The sequence below is a fragment of the Branchiostoma floridae genome, chromosome 9 (assembly GCF_000003815.2).
Source record: "Branchiostoma floridae strain S238N-H82 chromosome 9, Bfl_VNyyK, whole genome shotgun sequence".
In the NCBI taxonomy this organism is placed as follows: Eukaryota; Metazoa; Chordata; class Leptocardii; order Amphioxiformes; family Branchiostomatidae; genus Branchiostoma; species Branchiostoma floridae.
In genome coordinates this window covers 4438698-4457310 of record NC_049987.1, presented here as the reverse complement: position 1 = coordinate 4457310, position 18613 = coordinate 4438698, and the positions used below count along the sequence as shown (strand labels likewise).

The window sequence follows — 18613 nt, the reverse complement described above, 5'->3', positions numbered from 1 at the left end:
GAAGTAATAGATTCCGTCTGACATACTCAAGTAGTTGTGTTGCCATGGGTTTCTTTCACAGTTTCATATACAGGCTATCACCAAGTAAACATTACCACACCTTTGTATTGTCATTTATCTCTTTTCGAACATTGATAAGGACAAGGGATGTTATTGTGACGTCACCTACATCTATTACGATAACACTACACCGCATGCACCATAATTTTTTTCACGAAGGTTTGTGCCCTGCGAACTCTTTTTGTGTTATTCGTAGGGAGCTAGACAATACTTGTTATAGTATGCATTCACTTCGATCAGTACTAGTAACAACGGAACACTGTGCCCCGTAATTATGTAACGAAATGATAAATGATAGTTTGGAACTGGCTTGTCGGTCAAATGTCATGTTGTCATTTGTCGGTTGTCGACTCTTGTGTTTACATTAATAACTAATAGCGTACATTTGTATCTATACTGGTCAACATGTATGATAATAAGTGACCTTTTGTAACATACCTACGCAGGTATACGGCTGATTATGTAATACCGAACGGCTTGTACGAAAAGTGATCAATAAGTTAGTGGCCTCAGAAGAAAAAGATGTTCACAACTCGAATTGTGAGGCCTACTTATTAACTATAGAACATTTTATGAATGTCGACAAAAATTCAAATCATTGTGATAATTACTTTTCAGGCGACACCCTTTTCGATAAGGCCACCTTTCCACTAGACGGCGATCGCGCTGCGCTCTCACTGCGACCTAAATAGGATATGTATAACCTTCGCTTTCACACCGGGTATATCATAAAAAACACGAAGAGTATAAAAATATTCGTTTCTTTTGCATATAATTCGTTGAGCGATTTGTCAAAATTTAGGTCGCAGAGAGAGTGCGGCGAGAGCGCCGTCCTAGTGGAAAGGGGGTATAAACAGTAATAGGTTACTGTAGAGAGAAGGACAATCGAGCTGCGACCTGAGGTGTGCGGGTCAACTTCAACTTTACTGAAAGTCAGCTACCCACTAGTACTTCTTTCTAGCTGAAATACGAAGGAAATACCCATCAAACATTTTGACAATGTCTTTTATGGCACGAGGAAAACCAACAACACATGTCTGATCACAGTTCACCCTTGTTTTTCTCACCACTTACCTACTGATTATCAAAAGGACGTCGACTGTAAAGTAACGACCACAGATATTTGAAATTTGGTGGATATTGATAAAAGTCTTCATGTTAATTGTGCCCGAAATTTCAGTTATAGACCTTTATTTCTGGGCGAGGCCGAGAACTTTTTGATTAGCCCCTATAAGATTTGTATAACGTAATCTATTTGATGAAGAACCCAATACTGTATTCAAAGATAGCTTTATCAATCCTTGCCGAGAGTCTATAAGGAGCATTAACTAATTTTTTCTAAGCCTCCAACATACGAAATGTGTCTATCCATAACCCCAAAAGATAGCCCACGAACGAAGTTGATGGGCGAACGAACACCTTTCCTATCTATAGTTTCTAAAACGTTTACGTATGGCATTTAATCTAAGATGTTTTTGAAACGCTCATCTTAAAAGCCAACTGTTTTGTTGTGAGAACAGCAAAAACTGTTGACATTCCGGTGTTGATATGCCCATAATTAAGTTGTGTAACAAAACATCTTGTCCTTTGGCAAAACAAATGGTGCATTTTGATGGTAATATTCTTGAATAGCTTAGTAACACGTAAATTGGGAGAAGAGTTAGCTTGATGCGGCTGATAACATACCCAGTGGTGTTTAATATACCCCGGGTAGTCCATAGTCATTTATCTCTTTTGACAGATCGCTCTTTGATCGGTAGATTGTACGGCGTTAATAATATCTAATTGTACCTTCATACGGGGCAAATAAGTCTAAATGATTGCATATTCTGGGAGAAAAGAAGAACGAATAAGAAATAAAACGAAGAGCTAGTCAAGAATTCAGGTCGTATGTTCATTATGTGATTTACATTTGGTGCAGTGCTCTTTTATGTCAATGTATGAACAAAAGTCCACCTGACCATTATTTGATTGGCAGTAGTGTTCATGTAATGGAGAGTGAAAAGTTCCTTAAAATCTTATAATTCAAAACACAATTGCTTGTTTCTATGGTATAGACAGAACAATTATTATGCAAAAACGTTGATAGTTATTTTCAATTAATTTATATGCATATGATGCGTAAACAACAGTAAGCATTAAGAACATCTGAAAAAAATGACCCCTACTAAAATGCAATGGTTTCATCCATGCAGGGGTATATAATGTAGAAATATGCCCATATGCTCCAGAGCGACCAATGTAGTGCAGGGATTCTTTCAATGAATCCAGTGCACAACATTTCTCTGATGCGTTTTGGGCCGTTTTTCTGAATATTTCTGGAATAAGAGTGGAAGGAGAGAGTTCTTCGTGTACAAGTGTTCTTTTAAGGACTTTGACAGCAAGATGAAGAAAGCACAGCTTCTCATTTTGCTGTGGGTCTTTGTGGCGTCACATGCGAGGTAGGTTCTAACAAAAAATTAGTTTTTGTCGTTCTTCCATCTGATAGTCTTTATTTTTGCCCCCCAAAAAACTTGTGATTGAGAAAAGGTTTTACACCTCTTTTAATGTAAGCCTTACTGTTTTCCACCAATATATATTTTTGAAGAAGTTTGGATTTGTTTTCATATTGGAGAAGTGGTGTGACGTTATTCTTTGTTCGGACTCTTGAAGTCTTAGTTAAGTTTAAGAATCAACATAAGAAATGTTTACTTTGCACAAATTCCTGTTAGTGTAAGATCAAGAAGGACCAGCGGTAGATGTTCTCTCGTTGCATGCATATTTTGAAGTTTTCTTGACAATGTGAAATCACAGTTAAATCACCGCCACTGTGACATCCAGAAGCCTCGACGCGAATTTCTGTCTCGCAAATGGGTGTCGCCTGTTCAAAAAGCCGTTGCCCTTTTACCTGTATCAGCGCTCTCCGTCACTTTAAGTGTATGTGAAACGCTTGGTGTGGTTGGATAGGTGATAAAGTTTTGGCTCTTTGACACGGGTTCGAACCCGAGTACTGTCATTGGAATGTTGATTTTTTGTTTCTTGTCACCCCCGGTATCGAGCAATAACTAAGCGATATGGTCCCGGGCACCGCCTACAAACTTATTCGAGCAAGAAAAAAAAGGTGGGCGAAAAAGTTACCTTCATTATGAAGATTGAACAAATCACTAACCACACCGAACATTTTACCAAACAATCGATTTTATATATACTACAACTAACTGACCTTACTCTTCTCAACAGCGTCGATCTTGAACGGGACAGGCAACGTTCAGGTAGGACAAAATTCTGTACCTTACTTGTAACTACGACTCTACCCATTAGTGTGTGTCTGCTATGTCAGTACTGTATATAGCTTTGGAAACCTAGTCTCGGCGCAGCGTTTGAAACGGTGTCCCGCCGGGTTTGTAGAAGACTTGGAAATTGTTTGAAGAAGGCGTGGAAGAAATGTTTATAAAAGGCTTGGAAATTGTTTGAAGAGGGCCGAGAAATTGGCTTAGAAGGATTAGAATGATCCGGGGAAGGCTTCGAAATTGCGTTTGGAAGGCTCAGGTATGGTCTGCATAAGCTTTCTTTGTTTGTCGCTTCGGGCCTTCGTACCTTTGTCCGGGTCTCTGCATTTTCTTACTGTCACCCTCCGCAGCATTTATTTACTTAGAGACGGGGGACGTTATTTGCTCTCCGCTCCTTTTGAACACTTCTTTTATATGGTGAATTGAATGGTGCTGTAGTGAATGGTAAATATGTACATGCCATGGTATCAGACGTTCCTTTACACATCAGTACTTGTCTATCTGAAGTGTAGTCGGTCTATTTAATAGGAAAACATCGTGAGAAGGGCTGACATAAGAGCTAGTATTGGCGATAGGAAAACATGTTAGGATACGCTGAATAAGGCTTGATAAAAGAAATGACCCGAAATTTAATCTTAGAATTTCTTCTACACCACAAACTTTCGACATAACCTGACTCTATCAAACAAAACACGCTTTACCCCAGTTTTCTCTTGTATTCATCCGCGGGACCCAATAACCTACGTCCGTCCAACGTCCATCTAAACCGGTAAAGTGAGCAAATGTTGACTCAAAATGGGAAAGCATAACCTCATGTTCCTTCCAAAAGTCTTCAAATTGGGCAAAGATTTTCATGGAAAGATGACTGCCATAACATTGACGTGAGCAGGAATGCGTAGATGCTGCTTACACTTAATGCCAAGTCTGTACCTGTGGGTAGAGGATGGCTCCGCCGCTACATGTTTTATTATCAGCTATCTTGGTTCCGTTTCTCACTCATGGAGGACAAACTGAAGGTTAGACAAATCTTTGTGTACGTGTATGAGTGTGTGTGTTTGTGTATGTGTGTTTGAGTGTACATGTATTTGTATCTCATCAGCATTAACGTAAGACTCTCTGGATAGATTGTAATCGGTGAGGATGCTAAAAGTGGAGCAACAAGGACATTCCTTATGTGATGTCCATAATTGTTAACGTCTGCATTACATGACTTTTATCTGAATTTTACAACGTTATAACTGGTTTACTGCAGTTCTAGAGCTTGTCTATCGTGATACAGGTAAACATCTTGGAGAACGAGTGTTAGCTTTACGGGGCTTATTGGAAGTGAGAAAAGCACGTCTTTCAATTTGTCCTAATGTCATAGCTTCAGCCTGCGCCTTTGTAATTAAGGGCATTAATGGCAGGGATGTCCCTGTAGCTCATCTGGCAGCAGCCTTATAGTTGAGCTCCTGGTTCTAATAGGTTGGTAACTGCAGTGCAAAGCATAGCAAAGGCATTTGATTGGGGATGCATCACTTTTTCGAAAGGGACATATATTTGGTGTTCTGTGTTCGAGGAGGTGCATGCCCAAAACACGCTTATAAGGGTATACCGGTAAGCAACTTCCTGTAGAAATATACCCTCGTACAGAAACAGCAAGGAAACCATTAGATCTATGTATCACACAGAAATTGTCTTATTGTTCTGTTATTGATAAGGATGTATCGAAATCTTTGATTTTTGATGCCTTAATTTTGGTTTCATAACTCTGATACTTGAAGGTATGAAAATTTCTAGTTCTTTTCTCATCTACCAGTAGATGTTTAGTAGTACAATGTACGTGCGTCCATTGGTTTATTAGTCATTTTGTACATCATACATAACCTGGACATCAATTTTCTTCTGTCTGATAATCGTTTCTAGGTGGCATACATTATCTAGTCGTGTTGAAACTAGCTGGTCCCATTAGCAATTTAAAATGGGACATCGTACCAATTACAGGACAGATAATGAGCAATAAAAAATCTAATTACCTAGATACGTTTAGCAAATAAAATTAAACATATTATATATGGAGATTCAAGAATAGGTTCAATTTTGTAAGATCACTATTCAATGTGAGATTATTTGTATCCAGACTGCATTTTCCCCATATTGTATTTTAGCGGATATAAGTCTAATGTGTTCCCAAACTTTGAAAATAGCAACATATCAGGATCGTATGATTGCGGAGCGTCCTGCAAGTAATCGTTTGATCTAGTTGTTTGCGTAGCAAAGCCTGGGAGTCTGTTGTATCTTCATGGCTACCCATCTCACGTTGTTCAACGGAAAAGAGTGGCGTCCTGTTGGCGTAACAGCTAGTGTGTTTGGCCCAGAACTCAGACGTCTTGGGTTAGAATCCCCCGACGTGCCATCGATTGTTGCGTCCTTGGGAAAACTTTTCTCTCTCCACTTAGGGGTAAAAATTGGGTACTTGACTTAGACTGGGAAGGTAAAAAAAGTATAGGGTTGGGTTCCACACTCTTAAAGGGCCCTTGAGACAGTGGATAACAGTACTTTGTCCACAATAACAACAAACATAACCATATATTTTCTTCAGTTTACACAACATCTAGTCTCAGTACCATCCGATTTACAATGATGAAAATTTACAAAACTGATACTGAAGGCCCCACACAGGACGCCATCAACTGAAGTTCTCTCCCGGCTGGGCTGGAAAGACATTAAAGTAACACACTAGTACAGCAATACCGTGCTAGTCTACAAGGCCTTAAACAGAAAACTACCACCCTACATGCGTCAGATGTTTGTGTACTGCAAGGATCAGACAAAGCGTTAAGCACAAGAAGTCAACTGGTTGTCTCAAAACCTAAGCGAGTATAAAGCGAGTCCGTGAGTATGCAAAGTATGCAAGTTCTTGGGCCCGGCAATGCTACGTGTTTTGCATCGACTATCCAAGCTTTAAAGGAATGTCCCTGTAGCTCAACTGGCCTCACAGTTCAAGATAGAAATCCCTGTTCAAATTCTGGGTAGGGCATCTCGGTTGGGGCTGCATCGGTCTTTAGTAAGAGACGTAAAATTTCGGTCTTGTGTTTGAGGAGATGTCTCAAGCACGTTAAAGGACTAGAAACAGCTACAGAAACAGCAAGGAAACTTCCTACCCTATGTGTCACTAGTCACTACAAGATGAACAACAACAACCCATACTTAAAGAAAACTAGAACAACGACTTTCTCATACCACAGCAAACAACATCTAAAACGTTTCTTAAAGAAAGACAAAAAACGACTTTTTCACACCACACCACACAACAAACAACATCTAAAACGTTTCTAAACACGTCGCTTAAAGAAAGATAAAAAACTACTTTTTCACACCACACCACACAACAAACAACATCTAAAACGTTTCTAAACACGTCGCTTAAAGAAAGATAAAAAACGACTTTTTCACACCACACCACACAACAAACAACATCTGAAACTTTTCTAAACACGTCGCGAGTTTGGTATGGTCAATTTATCATGAGACTCTCCTTGTTTATTGAACCACCAGTGGTAGTAAATACAACAGTAGGAATGAGCCCTCCGCATCTAATGCTGCATACGCAACGTTTACTTTAAAGACTCGCTCTTTGAGCTAATCTTTCGTCCACACTTCCCTACCTTCTTCATAGTCACCATCCGAAGCCTTTATTTACTAAAAGGCAGGGAGTTTGTTTACTAGCTGTTCTCATTGTCCAATAAGACCACAGTGTGTGATCTTCTACTAAACAACCCAGTGTAGCGTTTGGTGTCAGTTGGCCCACTTTAGATGTCGAAGCTGTTCTGTCATTTGGCAAATTGGACGGTAAACATTTACACGTCATGGTATCACTCCCTGTACACCTATACAGCACTATATAAAGGACAGGTCACATGTTTGAAGGACATACCATTCTGTTAGTCGGTGTAGTTAGTTAGCGAGTGGGGATTTCAAGAAGAGTGCACCTCATGTGATATATATTCCAGGCGAGAGGATGGCTGTCCGGTTTTGGGCAGTGTTGGTGGTCATTTCAGTATGCTCTCACGAAGGTCTAGCGCAAGGTAAACTGATATTTCACTATTTTTAGAAACTTGAGAGTCAAACTTGTTGAGTTGTTACCTCCGTGGAGGAGGCTTACCTTTCATGAAGGTATTGTTTTTGTTAGAGTCACACATGTTTGACTCTGTGTGATTGTCTTTACCATATCATACTCAGTGTTTTTGTATGTGTTTTTTTTATCAACCTTATGTTAATATAAGTTATGAACTTGAGAGCATTGTTTTTGTTTCTCTACAAAAACAAGCAAAAAGTAAACGTTGTGACTGTCAACATCTGCTTGGAATTTAGCAGTCCCAGCACATTAGTTTCGGAACCCAAATGACATAATCGGCCTGTTGCTTCCAAATAATTAACGTTAGTTCACCTTTATCCGTTGGGTAACCTATATCCGTTGTATATAAAAATAGGGTATTCTGGGGATCGTTAAGTCAATGGAAGGTATAGTTCCACATTGCAGTATTTTGAAAATGTTAACATTTGAAACCAAGCCGTTGACCTGAAACATCTAAATACCCAGAACGAATCTAGGTTACATAACGGATGAAGGTGAACTAGCGTTAAGTGATTCTGTCGTATTGGGTATTCCAATGAGGTTTTTCAACCTCCTTGGGTATTCTTAAAAATATCGATAGCAAAGCTTTCAGATAAAATATGTATGATGCAACAGATATATGTTTAGCCAAAAGTAGATCTCCTAATCTTTTTGATAAGTTTGGATAGTTACTGTTCAGGAAGAAAAGAAACATTTCTTTTTGTGGCTTAGTTCGTTTTCTTGTTATTTCAGCAGCAGTGTATTTTCTAAAGGAAGAGGTTGCTAGCCCTTCCCATTTAACGCGCTTTTAAGGCACCTCCTCAACACTTGACCCCAATTCGAGATGCCCTCCAAGGGATTTGAACCTAGTTCTGTTCTGCTGGGGTCATATCCCCAATCCGGGGGGCAGTCCGGGCTGTTTACGAAAACAAAAATGAAACGTTCATACAAAGAATGTGGTCAAAATGTGGTCGAGACTATTTTCTAAAAGTTGTGTATGTTTCATTGCCTTTTATATCATACTTTTCGTTCCTACAAACTGCCCTGCTGGGCCCCGGTTTGGAAATGTGACACTAGCATAATCAAACCATGTGCGCAGCTGTAATTACGTTAAGGCTGCGATTGAGTCACAGAGACATCCATGGATTTCATGCTTAAGCACGGTCGTTAGCACACGAGCCTGAGCAACTAAATCTCCAGGCAGATTAACCATTGGCATTAGATAGTATTAAAGCTGGCTAAGAAGTACAGCTGGCCAAAGGGAGTCATTGGACACTGAGAGCCAAATACACTCCAAGGCCGGCCTCACTCCTCTGGCAGCTTTTGATACTATCTTATTACCTCCATGAAAAATGGAGGTATAGTTTTGATGTGTCTGCCTGTGTGTATGTGTGTGTGTGTGTTTCTGTTCCCGGATACTTGTGGTCAGCATAACTCTAGAACCTTTTAATGGATTGTAATGATATTTGGTATGTGGGTAAGTGTTGGAGAGACAAAGGTCAGGGTCGATTTTGCCCCCCCCCCTGTTGTGTGACCTTGGTACTGCAGCAGAACTTCAATTCTTTGTATCTCTTGACCTGGACATGCTATGGTCTTGATTTTTTGTGGCAGATAGCTTGTGATGTAAGGAAGAAGTTTGAGGAAGAAGTTGGTTCTACCTTAGGATCTGCTTGGAGATTACTGAGCAACCGCTACAGAAAACGGGTCAGTCAAATTTAAATCTCCGACCTGTCTAAAGTTAGGGAGACGAAAACTAGTTGATCTTTAGCTTTTTAGACATGTCTACAGCGTCAGATTTAGTCCCTCTAGACTCACGGCTTCTCGCAAAAAAGAGGTGAACCCAGACTTGTCTAGATATATCTAACACTAGTATTTGCTACAAGACTGGCCATATTGTCACATGTATGTATGTCTGTATGTTTCAACTTGCAATTAGCCTTTGAACTTGCAAAGGTGGCGTCAGGCGTGGAGTAACTTGTAGAGCATTCGGCTCGGAATCTATAGGTCCTGAGTTCGATCCCGCCGTTCCCCCGACGTTGTGTCCTTGGGAAAGGCACTTAACACGACTTTTCTTACTTCACCCAGGTAAAAATGGGTACTGACTTCGGTCGGGGAGGTAAAAGACTACCTTTACCTTCTGTCTGTACCGTGTATGTGGCGCTGTTAATATAAGCTACAAACTTGAGTGCAGTGCCAAATTGTCCTCGTCTGTCCAAAATCAAATAGAATTAGAAAAACAACAACTTGCAAATGAACTTTCCGTATTATGTCGCCTAGGTGTAACAGGTGCAGACATTGAGAATCCAGGCATTTCGTCATGTCACTCAGATGAAAAGTAAAGTTACCTAGTTTGTTTGTTTTGTTTGGTTTGGGGTCTGCTTTCTCGGGATTTGCACCTTTAGTTTCCAGGTCAAGAACCCTAGCCATAAGATCATCGAAAAAGAAGTAAAAAAGATTGAGCTCCATCAAATTTTCAGTGCTTTTTAGATCATTCGGTTTCCGACTTTTTCACTACTCGGTCAGAGTACATCGTGTATCTAGTCCTTTTAAGATTGATGGTTTGATGATGATAATCATAACACATCAGCTTCATTTTATTGCACCAAATAATTCCAATCTTCCGATTTGACCGTCTGTTTAGCAAAGTCCGGGAGTCGGTCGTATGTTTATAATCACTCCTCTCGCGTGGTTTACAAATAGATAAAAGCACGAGGAAAGTCTAAATTGGACAAAGACGATATCAGACATGTCTGATACATTACAAAATGGACCGTTGACCATTGACGGGCAACACGCTTGTAAAGTTACTTTGTCTGTTTTGTATTGCATACCTATTAAACCACCTCATGGCGTAACACACCAGGTCTGTACTAAACAATACAATCTGCATATCTGTACAGATTTTTTTCATACATTTACACTGGGAAGGACCCCTACTGCTTTCAATAAGTGCGATGGGTTCTTTTAGCTACTTGAGGCGTGTCTCTCCTCAAACAAGGGACGTCGACCTTCACCTAACGTCCTTTCCAAGGGGCCGCCCTAGCTAAACTGACAATACGGTTTTCAACCTGAATGAAGGAAGGAAATAGGTGTAATTAGTGACATGTGTAATAGATGGGGTTGGATAAATATTGGTAATAGAACATTCATTGCTGGACGACTACTGTCTCCAGGAACACAGTAGTCTTCGGTCGTGATGCAGATGGTTTTATTACTTTTTTAATGAGGACATCTCACAACTTATGGGATACCTGATCACATTAGCACTGATTGTAGACTATCTAAGTGGGCAATAAACCAGTACCTAGATAAGATGCTAGATATTTGTTTTGTTTTTCTTAACCAGTAAACTGACTTAAAGCATAGCACACCAGTTTTGTACAGTAAGTACAAGCTATGAAATGCCAAGATCATATTTCGAAACCGGAGCCCGGTCGGAACGAAAATCCGAAGTCTATGTCAAGATATCTTCTGAAGTTATGCTGATGACTAATTTCTTTGACGTTCTCTAGGTTTTGTTGTGTTTTAAATCTCATTTTTGATTCCCACAACCTGTTCGGTTTGGTATCAAAACCATAGCATATGACAGGACTGTAATATGTGATCCACTCACACCAGGAAGGACTCCTACTCTTATCGAGTTGTGTGGTAAGTTCTTTAACGTGCTTGAGGTGTGGCTCTCCTCAAACATGGACTCCGTGATCTAACTAACGTCCCATCCAAGAGGACATCCCTAATGAAAGCTTGGTGCTTATTTTCACCTCAGTCTAGGAAATAAATAAAAGCTGATGTAAAGTGCTTCTCCCAAGTGCGCAATATTGCGGCCAGCTAGGGATTCGAACAAAGAACCTTTAGTTAACAACCCTAACCACAACGCCGCCTTTCCACCTTAAAAACACACCAACTACATATTTGTAGACGTTGCTTTCTAGCCTGGTTACCAAACCCCAGCCCGATCTCAGGTATCTATCGTGCAGGGGTCTGGCAGGATGGGATAGGAACTCTTCTCAATTTTGCCCCTTATAGTGGGCAAAAAACTCCACCAATAGAACAGCACAGGATCAGCAGGAGGTAATTACACCCCTGCCATGATTGGTTAAACACCCCCAACTGTATTTTTTGAATCCATAACAGTGACCACTAAGTACAGGATTCGCTACTGTGATAGCCTGCTGACCAACTGTGGTGTGTTGTAGCTGGCTACCTGTGGTGAGAGTGGTCATCAATCCTAGGTTATCCTCCCTTTGATCAAGGGCCTTCGAGAACCTTTCTACAGCCATCCTACCAGACCCCAACACGAAAGAAATATTTTGAGGTTGGGGTATGGTATCCAGGCTAGTTGCTTTCCTGTATTGTATTTGTCCAATTGCTTCTCATCTCGGTCAGAGTACAATGTGTTTAAGTCCTCTTAACACTGATAGATTGTCAATTACAAAACATCAGCTTCATTTTATTGCACCTCATGATTCCAATCTTCTGATTTGCATAGCAAAGTCCAGGAGTCGGTCATATCTTCATAATTACCCATTTCACGTGGTTTGCCAATACAAAGGTAGATAAAAACGCGATAAAAGCTAAATTGGACAAGGAGAGTAATAGGCGTTTCGGACACCTGAAAAAATAAACAGCAATAAACCTCTTCATGGGGTAACACACCAAGTTTGTACTGAACAGTACAACCTGCATATCTGGGCAGTTTTATTTGATCCACTCACAATGGATGGGAAGGTCCAGAACTCTTTTTGATAGGTGTGTTGGGTTCTTCGACGTGTTCATGGGGTGGCTCTCCTAAAAAACATGGGAACAGTTCAACATTGTTTTTCGGCAAAATACTTATTTCCACATGAGTGAGGCGAGGGAAGCCGCGTGTAAATTGTCTTCACCAAGGGCACAGCGTTGGTAGCATGCCAGAGGATTCGAACTCGGAACCTCTGGGTATTGGGTCAAACACCTTAACCGTTACGTATGGTGTCAAAAAAGCTAACGTAACAAGCCCACACACCAGAATCTGAGTCTAAGTCGACCTTGACCTTTGTCTTCTAACCCCCATTCCACATACCAAATATTACAGATCATTACAATCTACCCAGAGGTTCCAAGATCATACTGGCAAATATCACAAATATCTAGAAACACATGCACGTTACAGACGCATCAAAAACTATTTTTCACGGTGGTATTGAATTACATAACGCAAGACGCCAGCCATGTTACCGATAAAGGCATGCGTTTCTTGGCTGTTTATCTGACGATGGAGTAGAAAATATTTTATTTGCATTAAGAAGTTGAGTAAGCAATATCTACTCATAAAACGACCCATGTACCTACTTACCCTGTAAGACTTAGGTCACATTTCCAAACCGGGGCCCGGTCGGGATGTTTTAACAGACAAAAAATTAAAATATATATCTATAAATATACACAAATTATGCCCATGAATCGTATATTGTGTATCTTAATGTCTTTTATATCATTATATTCGCCCCTGAAAACTACCCTTTCGGGCCCCCTTTGGAAATGCGACCTAAGCCTAAAGGGATCAATGTCTCTCTCAACCTGAGAATTTATGTAAGGCTGAGAAATACTTTGATATTGTAGTACTCTGCATTACACATTTCAGAAAGATCATAGTTGCTTTCTGGTATGCTGTCAAAAGGTTCATAGATTGACTTTAAAATGCATTAATCGTCATTTGGAAGACCTGTTTCTGCTGGCAATGATATAACTCTGTATACCCCTGGGATTCATACAGAAATATGTATTGACACAGCGACTTTCGTAAGGCCTGCTACAATTACATACATAAACAAAACGAGTGGAGCAAACTACGTAAACGTATCTGAATTAAGCTCAACGTATCGTTCACACGTGTGGCGGTAGGTCCAAATATTCCTCGATGTATTTAGCTGTTGGTACACAGTCAGATTACCTGTGTCATACATATCTGTGTTCAATGTCTGACTCAGCTTTAATGTACTCTGCTTCCTTTACTCCTTGTCCGACATTGAATCGAGACGGGGGGCGATACAGGTTATCTAGCACTTACGTTGCTGGAGTCATGTGTTTCTAACGTCATGATGATGGAGGTAGCAATAGGCGGGTCCATTCCATGTACCAACACAGGAGAACTTTCCAACACAGATGAATTTTCAAGATTGTGTATTGTACGTATACATTTTTTTTTCATTTCTCCGGACAGGAACTACCCGGATCTCCGGAGTAGCCCCTCACGTGGGGAGCCTGAAGGGAGGAACCAACATCAAGATCTTCGGACAAAGTAAGTCATTTATTCTAACACCAAGCAGTCATCACTATACAGAACCAGATATTTAAGCACTCGTTAAGTATTTGAAGAGAATACTGAAAAATGCATTTCATGCAGCAGTGCATTATTCACGTTTTAACCTACTCTCCTACTACACGGTATCGTTTTGGATCTCTCTTGTCAAAAGACAGGCATTTATGAGACTCATTGAATACAAATAGCAAGAGAGCTCCCTAACGGATACCCTGATGTATAGATACCCTTGGTCTAGGACAAAATAGCTGATACGCATTGTAGCAAGGCGAACTGTAAACAACAGCAAAAGAGTCAATTTCGGCATTCGGATTCAATTCCACACTGTGCGCGGAACACTTCTCTCAAGTTCCTAACCTTTCTTTTATTCTGATTCTTTTAAAAACTGTTGATATATCCTTGAAGAGTATTATATCGGGCTGTCACGTCACAGGACAACAAAGTTCTTTGTACACAACAATGCAAGTGTTTTTGAAGACCAACGTTTTGGTGACTGTCTGTCAACGTCCCCAGGAAAATTCTGACTGGTTCTATTACGTACTACAAATAGGTGTCGCTGCTAACAGTTGCACTCCCACACGTAAAATATCCACAAATTTACATAGGTGGTACCAGTGGCGTTAAGGCCAGTTCCAAACGTAAGACATATGTCTATATATCGCCATTGAATAAAACACTAAACACTTGTTATCCTGTTGATATGTCTCTAGATGTCACAACAAATTACACTTTTCTTCCCACCAGATATCCCAGTGGATATCAGCATGACGTTTGCTGTTGTCCGTGTGAAGTTCCTGTCAGCTACCCACCAGTACCCGTGTGACGTAGAGGAAACTTCCGTCAGCACTGGGCAGATAGAATGTTACACAAGGTACATGTGCATTATTATAAGGGTAGCCCCTGAGGCGTCGCCAAAAGAACGCTATTTTGCTTCCCTGTACTGATACATAGAGTGCTACCATCATCTGGAAAGATGGAAGGATGCCTACTGTACTGATTCAACAAAGATACACATAGACGTGGCATGGCTTTAGGCCCTCTAGCAGCTTCTTATGAACTGCAGGAGTCGTTTTAGTTGCAAACTTTAAAAAACTGAATAAGTCAGGAAGGAATTAATGAAGTTCAATCATTTTTGATCACTAGTTAACTTTGACATAGGCCAAAGTATAATGATATGTTATCTATCAAAATAAGAGCTTGATTTGCATAATCAATAACGGAAATGTATGTTCCATGGTGCTTAATGATAGGAACTTCATACTCAGTACATATGTCACTATGTTCCAGAGGAACATTGATGGATATAGAGAAAACAAGTTATGACCTTGTTTTACCCATTGTCTGTAAGAAAAGCAAATGCAGGAAACCATCAATTGATATGGCTTTACCCTTGCCCGTGTATTGTCGTACCATAGGGCTATGCCATCAGGCGTGTACACCCCCCAGGTGACCCTGTGTTCCAGTGCAGACGACTGTCAGGACATCCCGTGTCTGGGGGAGGACGAGCAAGACTGCAAGTTTGAGGTTCGTATCTCTTATAAGTCTAAATCTCTCATAAAAACACTTGAGATTCCTGATATTCTAAACTAATGATTAGTATTAGATAGCTTTATTGACACCAAAAGTACAGCGACTTTCGTAAGGTCTTCTACATGCATGCATACAAACAAGCAGATACAAAATGAAGGAGTGACTTACATGTATATTGATATATCAGCATGCTGATATTGACGTATCGTTATGCTTGTAATTCTAATCAATGATGAAATCGGAATATTTTGACAAATTTACCTATTTGTAAACGGTAATGGTTATCTCCTCATAATATGTAATGAAATGTATCTGTATGATAAATTTAACCTGTTTAACTTAAATGCTAACCTAATAAAACTCCCATCTCCCTTACCCTGCAGACCAAAACCCATTACACACCTTACATCAAGTCAGTCACTCCTACATCCGGGTACCCAGGTAAGCGTCGTCTTATTCTATTTCGAAAAAGTTTTTGAAAGACTGTACTGTAAGGGATATCTTTACAAAAGACACTGGTGTAATGAACTTCAATTACCACAAGCTTGCGGTGGTTTATGTTCGCCATTTGCTACTGTATCAATACACCTGCCAATGTGTGTATGTAAGAAGGAAGCTAATTTTCTGTCAACTTTTAATTAAATATAATGATCCCTTGAGTTTTGTTATAAACATATTTCTGAGTACATCAGGGCACTCCAGCCATCACTGAGACGGTGGGCGTTATAAACTTCCTGGCACTTTTGACCAATTGCTGACGTCACGTATCTGGAATATCACGTATTGATAAATAAGTGAAATGATTGGTCGTCAGTATTCATCCTGAAGAAGGCAACAGTGGTCGTTGAAAATTTGACCCGTATGAACTTTTTGTGTTGGAAGAAGGTTACTTTGTACTATAATGATTACTACCAACATAGATAGCTTCTATGATATTTCCGAGTTCATTACTGATGTTAAACATGCTAACTTTACAATACACCTTGATTTGAAATGTCAAGTTTGTATAATTAACTCTTATATAGGAACCATGCTGACGGTGTACGGTAAAATCATCACTTCCCTGTACGGCAGTGAGAGAGCAGATAACGCTAACGGGAGGACGGAAACCATCAAACGGTAAGCCTTCGGTCATGTTGATTTGATTACATGGATGATGTCCTCTGGGAATCCCAAAACTAATGCGAGTGTAAGAATAAAAAAAAATTAGCCTTGAAAAATTTGCCTTCATTATGGAATCTATGTAGTCAGGAAGGTTGAATGAACAAATACCTAAACACACGGAGCACGGTATACCAAATAGTATACTAGATTCTTCATTTTTGTTCTTTCACATCTTCTTCTTTGACTTTGGGACTGACTTTGGCATTCTATGACATTAGTATCTGTGTTCCGATATTTATTTATGGAATCTCGGGCATATATTTGTTCATTTTACAGCAGCTTTGTACGATTTACAGTATGAAAAAAAAAGCAGTTACTCAAGCAACTGGATATGATTTTGGAAGTGGCCAGTCGTTTCAGACAAAAAAATCCAGTGTCTTTCGGAAACTCTTTCAATCACAAATCCACAGGTATTCTAGACGGTGAACCCCGCTAGTTCGAGCGTGGAGAAAGATAGGCCATGTATAAGAGAAATTCAATGTCTCCCTCAACAGTAAAGAAGGGCCTACGCATCAAAATTTTCTTGACTTGGGACCAGGCCCTTCCAACCCTGAAAGACAACATGAGCCTCAACAGTACTCAAATAATAGGAGTTAATTGACTCATTAGGATCAACGTTTTCTTGACTTTGTCTTATTTCTATTTTTTATTGGATTATCTTCATCTCATTGGCCAATCAATTCACAGTTTTGTGTCAAACTTTGCTTATCAACCGAGATCCCTAAGTGTCACTGACAGAAGGTAGTTGATGCCACTTAAAACGGGTAACTTTTCCAAAATTAAATCAAGTTACCTAAGTAAGTGTTATATCACATACTGTTATAAAACGTTACCAAATGGCCCTTGCACAAACATAATCAATTTTAGAAAACACAATCACTTTAATATCACCTGCCACGGAGGTATTCTATTGGGCTATTAATTATAATCTTGCAATTAATCACGTTGTTAAGTTTGCTAACCTGTAATAAGTTTTAATTAACACCTGTTTACTGAACATCTTTTTATCTTATCAGTTGTTACCTGGACGGTGCAGGACAAACATGTGAGCTGAGGGATGACAACGGAGATATGTGAGTATTATCCTAATGAGCGTTACTCACTTTGTCACGAGGCCGGATTAATTTAAATGGGCTTTAGATACGCTGTGGTGTATAGCGTATGATGGCCAAGTGTTCATTATTCCGGCGTTACGAAGTAGCTCAATGATACGACTTTTGGAAAGACGTTTGGAGAGAAATTTGAAATTTTAACCAAAGTTTGGTTGGGGGAAGCGTCTGCAATAGGAGGGGGTGTTTCTGCACGAGGGACACTACTGCATGGGTTGTAATATAACGATATTTGGTATGTGGGTGGGTTAAGCCCCGGTCACAAGAATCGTACGACGTCCTTGCGATGGCATATTACGCCTATCGCACGATGATCACAGTGGATCGCAGCTAAATCGTAAGCAAAATCAGCCATCGCAGAGCATCGCAGAGCATCGGATGATGTTCAAAATTTTTCCAGCGTCGTACGATTTTTCACTTGTGTCTCTTCTGTATAGCCGTCTGACCGTTTTTGTGCTTCTTTAACCAACAAAATGTGGACATAGCTGTTGAATACCTTCCTATAATATCTTTAACTGTAAAAATAAATTAAAAAAGACCATGATAACAAGAGTATTACAAGCAAAAATTCAAATCAAGCGTGAGTACTGGTATGGTTATCTCGGCCTGCTTGCCGGCTCTACGTGTCAGGCTCTTTCGAATATTGTATCATGATATGCTATCAACAAAAAGATGCCATCATACAAAAATCATATCATAAGCATTATATCATATATATTTCCGACTCATAGAGCCTGCCTTTATGTTTGAGTTGTCCCCATGGTTATTACGATTATGGTAAACTGACCCAAGACCGACGAGAGCTGAGATTTGATCTAATTATCAACTCACGTGCATGAAGCGATCAAACAATTGTCTGCATCACCTGTGCGGGGCGCGCTGTTCTCTGGTTGCGATTGTGGCAGTTGCGACTGATATATTTTCCCTTTTCGTCAATATCGACAATATCAGGGAAAACTGAAACCATCACAACATGCTAAAAATTCATAAATCTAAAACCTCATCAGTAGACAAAAATTGCCGTAATGAAGTCTGCTTTGGGGGCAAATAAAATCTTACGACGATAGCGAAATTTTGAACATGTCAA

At 39.9% G+C, this 18613-nt stretch overlaps 1 protein-coding gene across 1 annotated transcript in view; it reads left to right on the top strand.

Annotated features, from left to right (window-relative positions):
• The first annotated feature begins 7260 nt into the window (after positions 1–7260).
• LOC118422996 (fibrocystin-L-like) overlaps positions 7261–18613 on the top strand; it is a 66509-nt gene continuing 55156 nt past the window's right edge. The window contains exons 1-7 of the mRNA XM_035830891.1: positions 7261–7396; positions 13625–13702; positions 14468–14594; positions 15139–15247; positions 15637–15694; positions 16279–16372; positions 17434–17490. Coding sequence (XP_035686784.1) covers positions 7330–7396; positions 13625–13702; positions 14468–14594; positions 15139–15247; positions 15637–15694; positions 16279–16372; positions 17434–17490 — 590 coding nt within the window. The 5' untranslated portion in view covers positions 7261–7329. The remainder of the gene's footprint in view (positions 7397–13624; positions 13703–14467; positions 14595–15138; positions 15248–15636; positions 15695–16278; positions 16373–17433; positions 17491–18613) is intronic.